At 35.8% G+C, this 10,990-nt stretch overlaps 1 protein-coding gene across 3 annotated transcripts; it reads left to right on the forward strand.

The window, feature by feature from the left end:
- The first annotated feature begins 3,917 nt into the window (after positions 1-3,917).
- Positions 3,918-10,661, forward strand: LOC141683434 (uncharacterized). 3 transcript variants are annotated; one of them, XM_074488153.1, is made up of 9 exons: positions 3,918-4,086; positions 5,472-5,816; positions 6,220-6,330; positions 6,408-6,447; positions 6,528-6,610; positions 8,155-8,232; positions 8,351-8,404; positions 8,666-8,794; positions 8,885-10,661. In XM_074488153.1, the coding sequence occupies exons 2-9, from the start codon at positions 5,511-5,513 to the stop codon at positions 10,520-10,522; spliced, it is 2,439 nt and encodes an 812-aa protein (XP_074344254.1). In that variant the 5' UTR covers positions 3,918-4,086; positions 5,472-5,510; the 3' UTR covers positions 10,523-10,661. The 3 variants fall into 3 exon arrangements, with proteins under 3 accessions (XP_074344254.1, XP_074344255.1, XP_074344256.1); XM_074488154.1 differs by having other exon boundaries at positions 5,477-5,816; XM_074488155.1 differs by lacking the exon at positions 3,918-4,086 and adding an exon at positions 5,159-5,312.
- The last annotated feature ends 329 nt before the right edge of the window (positions 10,662-10,990 follow it).

Here is a 10,990-nt window from a genome sequence, read left to right on the forward strand (position 1 = left end):
TTTCGTCCAAAACCAAGTCGAAATTACATCTACAATCCATTTAGACACATAAATCAACTTAATTCCTTAAGAACAATCAAGTACATTCGAAAATTTTAAGAATCATATCATTCATACATCCATTTAAGCATTTGAACTACCAAGCACTCTAATTATGCAATAATTGTTAAGGATAAACATCAACAAGTCATTTTCATCACTAAAAATAAATTTTGATCCTCTCAAAATCAAATGCCCATTCGGGTTTTAGGAAATAATCACATTCAATCATCATTCTAATTCCTTAAACCATCAACTATTCTAATATCTCAACATTATCCTAGAACAAACATCCACATCCATTCAAATCAACAAAATCAACTCAATAACTTTTGAAATCACAAATCTCATTTGGTTTTTAAATAAAACACCACATGCAAACATCGAAAATAGTTTTATGAATACGAGAGCTCAATTATTACATCATCACTCACCACCGGTTCACCGGAGTTCATCACCGGTGGCGGTGGTTTCACGGTGGTTCCCCTATTCGGAGGTTTCCAACCTTAAAACCTCCGATTAACTTTCAAAAACACATCAACACACGCATGCAAGGCTCAATCTTCACAGAAACACATCAAGCATTCGAAAGAAACAAAGACTCGACACTCGGCTCAGAACCGAGCCCATTGCACACACACACACTCGCATGCAAGTACAAATACACACATGCATATGATTTAAAGTATATATATATATATAGAATGAGCATGAAGTTTCATGGATGAATCCATAGAAATCAATGAAAGAAGAGGATTGTACCGAGAGAATATAAGAGAGAGAGAGAGAGCGCTTCGAGAGTTAAGAGAGAAAAGAGAGAGTGATGAGAGAAAGTGAGAGAAGAGAGAGAGAGTGAGGCCGGGTGAAAGAAAAAGAAAGGGGAGGGGAGGAAGTATATATATTAGTTTGGCAAGGGTAGTATGGTCATTATACCATACTTTAATTTTTCTTTTCTCTTTTCTCTTATTTTCAATCTAAAAAATGAATTTAAACATGAAGTAACTCTCTCAAAAAAGATGGTAATGAAATGAGTTATAATTTTAGAGCGTAGATCTCGAATTTAGCTCTTCAGCCATATTTTTAAAATAATTTTTGAGCAAACGGTTGATTTGTTACGGGTTTTACAAGATTGTGCTCAAAATAAAATTATAACTCGATAAAATTATTTTAAAATACACCGATCACGAAATAAATCCATCTATCATTTTTATAAAGTCTCTAGGACTATTTTGAAGATAACAAAACAACTTTCACACCTTGAACATACTCGGATAATTTTATAAAAACATTTAAAGGTCCAATAAACCTTATTTTAAATCAAATGAATCCCTTAAAATCATTTAAAAATCAGCAAATCATATAATCAAGCATATTTCCAAGCAATAGCACATATTCACGTATCACGACTCATACTCGATCACAAATTTTCCTTATTATTATTATTATTATTATTATTATTATTATTATTATTATTATTCCCCTTTTCGCGTATCGGGTTACGTTCTGCTTGACGGCTCAACGCTAAATGTTTCAATTACGCTTCACCATCAATTATCAATACCAACTGACACGTCACTAGAATATAATACTTACTTAAACATTCCATTTCTCATAACATCACATAGTTCACATTTAAACATTTTAATCCCTTTATTAAATCACATAAATTATAATTACACCACAAAATCATACTTTATTCTCTTAATCACGTCGCGAAATTCCCAGTCGTTACAATTATCCTCTTGATTACAGGTTCAAATTCTACGAGAGAAAAATTTATGATTATGCCTCCTGAAACAGAGCATGTCGTTTAAGTGCGGTTTATCTTAATTCACATGATTCGCAGGCTATTGTGTGAGCACGCAGAGTTTTTGAGTGCTCACCCTAAGGTAGCTACTTTCGGTCCCATACGATAAAAAAAAATATTTAATTCAAGAAAGCGTAATTTAGATGTGTAATTGTAAAAAAAAACAATATTCAGTCCTCTTAATTTGTATTTCGGTTACTCAGTTTTGAAAATGGTATATCAAGATATTAACAGAAAAGAATGTGCCTGTTTAGCATTCCATATTCCTCTCACATATGGGCCGATAGTCTATTACTAATTTGGACGTCCTGTTTGGCAAAAAAATGAAACCGGTCATTTACCGTAAAAAATGATGAAATTGCCAAAGTTGGTTGAACCCCACAGTCCCATTTTCATGCCGCATTATTCATTTTGCAGCTAGACCTGGCCACTTGTGCGGTCCGTGCGTGCCGGGCCGGGCCGCACACGGGTTGAGCACTCGAGATATAAACACTGGACCGACCAACTTAATAACGAATCAGACTCGGGCCGGGTTTAAACCGTTAAAATCAGACTCGTAACCGGTACGCGATTAACCGCGAGTCACGGGCTGTGCGAGCCGACACGGATTAACCGGGCTGTGTGTGCGGGCATGTGGTTTGATTAAATTGCAGTCTGCAACTTGCTTTCTTAATTTATTATATATTCTCCAGCAAAACAAAGCAACTTGCATTATTATAATTTATATGTTTTATTATAGTATTATTACTTTTACAGCATACAAGCATACAGGAGTAATCTATGTAGCAGACTAGCAGATAGCAAATAATTAGTTGTAGACTAGTAGAATAGTAGAATTTGTACATGTTTCTTACTTTGTTATTTTTAATCCGGTTCTTAAATAATATATTTCATATTTTATATTTCATATTTTATATTTCATAATTACTTTGATTTGATTTTCGTATTTGGTTAAAATAATGATTTTGATTATTTTGTTTTTTGGTTGAAAGAGGACGGCACCTCATATAAATTTTATTAATTAAAAAATATTACAAATGATGTGAGAGGACTCCTCTCTAAAAAAAGAGAACGAACCGCGTCAAATATTAAAAAGTTATAAATGAAATAAACAAAAAAATATTAATTAGGAAATATATAAGGCAGCGATTGACAATTGAGATTGAGATAGGCAGACAGTTAGAGAGAGAATTGAGATTGAGTGAAGGCATTGTGCGGGCCTATACGGGCTGTGCGGGTTTGAAGGCACGTGCAGCTCACGCGGGTTCCGTGTGAGTAGGTTAGTGCGGGCCGGTCCTGGTCCCGATTTTCTAATATTGTATTCGTAACCGGCTCGATTAATTTAACGAATTGTGCGGGCTTGAACCGGCCCGGTTCGGGCCGAATAATTACGGGTCCCGTACGAACCGGTCCCGAATGTGCGGTTCAAACCCGCACATTTGGCCAGCTCTATTTGCAGCCGAGCAATTTAATATCATTTCATTCACGTAGCAAAATATATTCCCCGTCCACTTTGCACAACGTAGCTAACCTTCTTGTTTCAATTAGTATACTAATTTTTTTTTAATTTTGTATATTTATTTTTATATTGATGTATTAAAAATATTATATTAAGATATTTAAAGTAAATTTTAAATTTTATTTTGGTTTTAGTGAATAATGTATATTATATAATTTTATTTTGGGGTCATTATTCTTATTTTTAATTTTTTTTTTAAAATTCATGTATCAAAATTATTAGTTTATGTAATTTGTATTTCATATTTTAGTTTCGTTGTAAAAAAATTACAACTTATAAGTTCTGATTTACCAAATACATTATCAACTTATAATTGATTTATAAATAAAATTATTCAAACACCTAAATAACTTATAAGTTAGCATATTCATCTTACTTGTATAACATTTTTAAACATTAAATTATATGTTACATTTTTTAAGAAACTCCAACGATCCAATATATTTTTTAACTTTGCTCATAATTTTGATCGTATTTTACAATGATTAAGTTATGTTTATAATTTTATTTTATTTTTCTAACATAAAATCATTTTTTTCCTACTAACTTGTGTGTGTTTGCTCTTCAAATCTCTGAACTAATTTAAAACAAAGAAAGAAGATGCAAAGCCCTAAAAATCTTACAACTCAAAATCTCTGATTATTTATCTTTGTGTTTCCAAGACCGTGGAACTGAAGCTGTTGGTTCTTTCCTCCTCCTTGAACTACAAATCTTGAATTGGGTCAGTTCTAATTTTTATTTTGTGTTTATATATATTATGCACCTCTTTTCTTTTTTACATTTTTATTTGTATGATGCTTGATTGTTGTTATGTTGTGCTCATGTAATGTTGGGTTTCTTTTGTATGTACCCATTTCTCATTTTTCGACTATTTCACTCTCTGTCTTTTTGTGTATGTATATGTATACTGAATTAGGTATTTGGTGTTTGCAAGTATTTTTTACGCTATGCTTTACGCGAAATAGATGGCCTGTAGTAATACTTATTTCATAATTTGTTGGAGCCTAGTTTTTACGAGAATCGGAGATCTCGTTAATCTTGCCAGTAATTTAATGGACTGGAATTAAGTTATAGTCTGTTTTATTTGACAGAGAAGAAGTTTAAATTTTAGTTAACTTTTAAGAAAATCTAAGAAAGAAAAATAATTCAATGCAAAACAAGTATCCATTCTATATGGTGTATGTGCATATGCATTTAACGGTCGTAGTGTTGAGGTTGGAGGTTTATCCTAGTGGTAAAGGAAACTCTCCATCATGCCAAAGGTCAACCCCCCCCCCCCCCCCCATTGCTTCTATAACGGTCTTATATAGGGGACTGAAAGTTCGTGCAGCTTTACTGACACAAAGTTAAGAGCATAAAATTCGTTAGTTATTTTCTGGATGAATAGAAAAATAGGACTTGGGGGTAGAAATTAAAACGAAGACAGAATAGGTGGTTACAATGCTCTATCTTTTTTACCCCTTCCAGGCAGTTTTTAGTTGAAAGTAGTATGAGTTTTTTTACGCAGCTGGAGTCGGACATGAATTCGGGTCCATGCCTCGATTTTCAATTTGAAAAAAAATAAGGATTGTTTTGGAGACAGATCTATAATTGAACATGCCTAGAAATTGGCATTCAATTCGACATGTATAGTGTATGTTACTTTTTATAACACTATTTAGATTTATGTACTAAAAATTTAATGCACTTGATGACACGTGACAAAGTGTTGTCATATGAAATTTAAATGATCCTAAAAAGACAAGTACCACATAGGCCTTGCACTAAAATCAAATTAGCCAGAGGTGTTAATTTCTTTTACTAGGTGGCTGCTAAGCGGTGAAGTGTCCAGTTTCATATTAAGGATATGATTCTAATCACACCTAGATCCTTATCCAAAACAGCACGTTCCTTTACTGGTGAGTGGTGCCGGGTATGTCCGGAACAATTGAAGACGTGGTGATAATGGTATTACAAATTATTGCTAAAAGCAACTGTAATATTTTTCTCCCTTCTTACACGAAGTTGGAAAATAATCAGTTAATACATTTTGATGAATAAATTTTAGGTCACAGTTGTGATTGATAAAGTGTTTATCCATGCCTTACATCTTGCATTCTTCAACAGTGTAGTGTGACCAATTAAAGGTGTGCTCTTGAAGACCAGATGAGCACTGCAGTTGAGCAGGCATCTAGAGTTGAACACAGAGTTCAGACTAATGTTACATCCACCTCATCTGCTGCTCCAACAAGTAGCCCAAAAATTTCCAAGTTTGCAGCTAAGTCTGGATTTGTGATACCAAAAAATAAGTTGTCAGGCTCGCTGGTTCCTGCATTTCGGGGTAGTAAAAAACCGGGTGGAAGTGATTTAATCAGTGAAGAAAGCAGTAAGCAGACTCAGAGGAAAACAAAATGGGGCCCCGATATGACGCAGGATGCTGCTGTGAGAAAAGGATTAGCTGCAGCTTATCAGGTAGTTAAGAAGTTATGGCGAGTTACTTACCTGTTTCTTTTCTTTATGTCCTGTCTATTATTTCCGCATGAAGAATTGTCTTTCCTGTTTTGTTTAAATTTTTAAATACTATTTATTATGTGGTCACATTTATAATGATCTAGTTAAACTTTTATGAAGAATTATTTCCAGTAGAAGCTTGACATAATTGTAGTCAAGTTCTTACTAGTTCATTTAAAGGCATTCTTAGATCCAGTTGTGGAAGGAATATCTTATTGCTGAATTGGTAGCAAACAGATATTTCTCTTTTCCCACTGGATTCGAGGATGTCAGTGTCTTCCTTGTGAATCGCTTGCCTGGATTTCTGGTTCCAGGTGCCACTAAGTGATATTACTGCCTGTGTGGTGGTACGAATTTTGAGCAGACTCGAGTGGATCAAATCACGAAGCAGTTGGAGTCGGGTATCGTGGACATCGAGGAAGATCTATCATCTGCATCTCACACATTAGGCCATGAGTATTCTCGTCATAGTGAGGTACTATCTCTTTTTGGGGTCACATTTGCTTCGAGGATTGTTTTTTTGTATAACTTACATTGAGTCTGCAAATGCAGAAGTCAGAAGTGTTAGAACTTGAAAGGCGTGAAGCTATTGGTATGATCAGTATATTTATCCTGTATTGCTGCTTTTATATTACCTGATTATATGTTAATCAGGTTTTTAATGATTAACAGGTGAAATATTGAAATTAAATCCAAGCTACAAGGCTCCAGCATACTACAAACCCCTACTGCGAGAGGCTAGAGTTCCTGTTCCTGTGAGTCATGCATATTATGTTGAAATTATGTTACATTTTCGCTTTTGTTCACCTTACAAAATGTTAATGTAGAATAAGTTATACCTTTGGTTCGCCCTTCCACGGGTGCGTACATAGAATTTGATGCAGGCATGTAAGGACGAAGCCTTTTCTCAGATCTTTGTGAATTGATTAAGTCTTTTTCTGGTCTCACTGCTCTTTTGGAGTACATAACTATCTAGAACATGCCTAGATTCAAGGTCTCTACTCACTCTACCAGTGCACTTATAGTTCTATGCCGCACATGGTCAAACCACTGCAACACTGATCTTGCATCTTTCTTTTTGTGTTCTAATTTTTGTTTCAGATTTTTTTTATTGTTTTTAGAATTATTGTCAATATATAAGGTTCTTTGTTTCATAACATTACACGTTTAATCATGATTTATAGTAATTCTTGCTCATTTAAGTTGTATTGGTTACTATAACTTGATAATATGATTCATTTGATACTTATTGGATTTGAATTTCTACTTATGTGCATATAATTAAATTTATATCGAATCTTGATCCACTCTTTGGTAAGGTGCGCACCTCACAACTAGTTTGTAGGGAAATTCTTGTGACTCAGTGTGACCCTTGCTTTGCACACAGCTAAAATATGTTACAGAATATCACTTCAATGAATAAGACTGGTATTGAAGTAGTATGTCAACTATATTTGACATAAATGTGTCTAAATGCATTATGGTGACTTACTGTTAAAAACCTGATACAAATTCCATCATTTTCGATAGCTTTTTACAGTTGCATCTAAAATTATGATACACTACATTCAGTTGGTAAAAAGGTAAAATTAAATTTCTCGCTCCATTAAGCACTTCATAGCATCACAGTTCTAAACATACACAAGTTTGGATTTATAGAAAATATGAGTTCTGCCAATTGCAAGAATAATAAGAACTAAGAAAGTTGTGCTGTCCCTCTTATCTTTGTCATTCTGTCTGTTTGTCCCTCTTATTTTCACAAGCCTTCTCCAAGTAGTGTCAGGATTGTTGAGTTTGTCCCTCTTATCTTTGTCATTCTGTCTGTTTGTGTGGTTGTGTGTGATTAAGACATGAAAATTAACAATGATGATTCTTTGTTATAGATACTAATCAAAGCTGTACTATTAGTTGTGTTTTTCCAGGGATTGGGTCAGTCTAGTTGTGTGTAAATATAAAATGTTGATTTATTGAGTTCCAAAATGAGTAGAGGTTTTGGGCAAGTTGCTTTATCGATTAGGAAAAGATTCAAGAAGACTCTAGAAATATCAATCCCTTTTCCTATGTATATGGTAAATGAAATAATCAAGGACCACTCTGTGAAAGTACTGAGGCTGTTGATTCCTCTGTTTTGTTTTTCATGGTCATGGTCAGTTTTAAGGGGTTAATCCTATTTTATATTACATTATGAATGTTGTTTGGTTTAAAATGTCTATTATCTAATCTTAAACAAGACTTGTTACTAGCGACGGAAATGAAAGATATCATCCATATAAAATTTGCATGAATATTGTTGTTGTAGGTCAAAGACTATCCTGGAGTCAATTTCATTAATCTGTTGTATGGACCTGGAAGTGATACTCAAAAACGATTGGAGAAGGTAAGGGACAATTTTTATTTAATATATCAACCTTACCTCTTTGCATCTTAATAAGTAGTAATAGAGAGATGTGTTCCTATATTGTTCTCACATTTTATGTTGAAAATGCAATTATCAGGAAACTGGAGCAAAAATACGTGTTTTTGGTACCAAATCCGATAAGGGAAAGAAGGTAATGTACTATTGTAACCACCATCTAATTGTACACACTATTCCCATGTCATGCACCTACCTCTCTGCAAGTACAATTATATACATATCTCTCTGCTACCAAATGGAAAGGAAGTGCCTGGTATCCCAAAACTAAGTATCAAATCTTGTGCTTTGTTGCATTCTTTTTTACTGTCACTTAATGTAGTAGTACTGTGCATCTAGAGCTTAACAGTAAAACTGGAGTGTTTCAATGTTCTGCAATAAAAAATTGCAATTACAGGAGGTCACTGCTGATGAAAGTGATAATCAGCATTTCTATGAAGAGCTTTATGTTCATGTATGTGCCGACACATATGAGAAGGTTGATGCAGCAGTTTCTTTGATCGAATTGCTGGTTACTCCAGTTACAGTGAGTTGCATTTTCCCTGTATCCCAGCCACTTAATCAGCTTCTTGAGGTTATCTAATAGCCAATTTTTTTTTGTTTTTTATGTTCTTAGGTAAACCCTACAGTAAATTCCTCATCAGCAATAACAGTGCCCAGTGATAATGTAAATGCTGTTCATACCAATCAAGGAACTCCTATCCCGTATCCACAAGCTAACCAAGGAGTAGGTCAATCAGTTACAGGTTCTGCACCTGTTCAACCATTTGGTCATTTTCAGTCATACCCAGGTTCATGGTTTCCAACAAGTTCTCCTTTAGGTTTTGTCACTCAGCAAAATTTTTCGGCACAGATGCCAAGCAGTCATGTTCAAATTTCATCGGCATCATTAAATTCTAATACTTCATCATTTTTTGGAGCAAGGCCTACAGGATTTGGTGCAGTCCAGAACCCTTCTTTTGTTCCCTTGAGACCGCAGCCACTACTGCAGCAGCCGTATATGCCTCAGACACCTATAGGTTATAGTAATCATCCAAGAACCCTCCCTATGCCTACTTTGCATCCTACGCCTGGTCAATCTAATATATCCGCCCCACCCTTTTCTGGTTATACACCCACCGCATTAAGGCCTACCCAAGTTAGAGGGCCTTTGGTTCCCCCATCTGCTGGCCCACCAACTGTCTCTGTCCCATTGGCAAACCCTTCTGGGAGCTTGACTGCATGGTCTCAAGCACCCGCAGGTTTGAATAACTTAGGCCAGATGACACTTTCAGTTGGTCCTCTTCAGAGGCCTCCTACATCACAATCCACCTTACCATTTAATGTTACTAGTGGCAACATGGTTGCACCGATTAAAACAGCATTTCAGCCATCTGCATTGCTTCCCACATCAGGACCTTCAGCTGCACCTGCAGTGACGCAAGCAATGCTGCCCGGAGTCCTCTCAAGTCCCTCCATGGCTGCTGCTCCAGTTCCTTCGTCACTTCCATTAACATTGACCCCGCCACCTCATCCACAATCAGGAGTTCAAATTTCTGGTTCCGCAACTTCTCCGGCAACAACACCCAAGCCACTGCATCCTAGTTCATATGATTTCACTTTCCAGCCAAACCGACAACAGAATCTAGCTCCCCAAGTGACACTTGGGCCAAACATTCAGTATGCCCATAACGGTATGCCACCCAGGAACCTTAACATGCACCCACCTCGAGCACATCAAATGTCATCTTTCCATCCACCAGGGCAGAATTCTGAACCTCCGCCTGTTATGCAAGGGTTTCCAGGGCCACAAGTCATCAACCATACGAGTCAACCTCGAGCTCACATGTCTTCTCCTGCTGGAAACCTGTGCTCCCCTTACGGTCCTCCCAGACATCCAGCTTTCCATGGTGCATGGCCAGTATTACCTCCAACTTCAGCCCCACAAATGGGGATGAGAAATTTCAATCCAGGCTTGCAAGTGATGAATGCAGCGGGAGCTTTCCCATTCAGACCGGGGAACACTCAACCGCAGCAAAATTATCCTACTAGACCCCAAGGTGTTTTTAGCCCAAATCAGCAGTTCAGTGGAAACTTACCATTTCCTCCCAACAGGCCATCTTTGAACTCTTTTGGAAGACATCAGAATTATGATCCCTTCTCTCCCACTTCTGGTCCTCCCAGACCTCAATCGAGTGTTAATCAATCACAGCGGAGAAACCAAGAGAATGATCCAGAGTATGAAGATTTAATGGCCTCAGTTGGAGTGAAATAATTCAGAAAGTAGTTTACTGGTTCTTGTCTACAGTACTATGATTTTGATGTGTTAGGTCTTTGAAAACCGGAAAAGATTGGTGCCTGGTTTTAACTTTTTATACCTCAGATTAAATACCAAATACTTAATCTTTTTGTCATGTATTGTTGTTTCCTTATTATCCGGGGAGAAGGTATTTTAATTAGTACGTCCAAAATTGTTTTTTAAAAAAGTGATAGAGATGGGAGAAATTGGAAAAAAGAAAGAAGAGAATTTAAGTTGAGAAAAACGTTTATCAGTACCAAGCAAAGCATAAATTAGGACAAACTGCTGTTGATTTTTCTCATTTCATTTTCTTAAATAAAGTCAGACAAATAGACAATACTACACAGATCAGGCACAGTTCAAGGTACAAACATTCTTATTTCTCTTTTTTTTTAAGTAATTTGACTTATATATCCTATAATTTGAGTATTTATTCTAACAATT

This window comes from Apium graveolens, chromosome 9, assembly GCF_009905375.1.
Source record: "Apium graveolens cultivar Ventura chromosome 9, ASM990537v1, whole genome shotgun sequence".
Lineage (NCBI taxonomy): Eukaryota > Viridiplantae > Streptophyta > Magnoliopsida > Apiales > Apiaceae > Apium > Apium graveolens.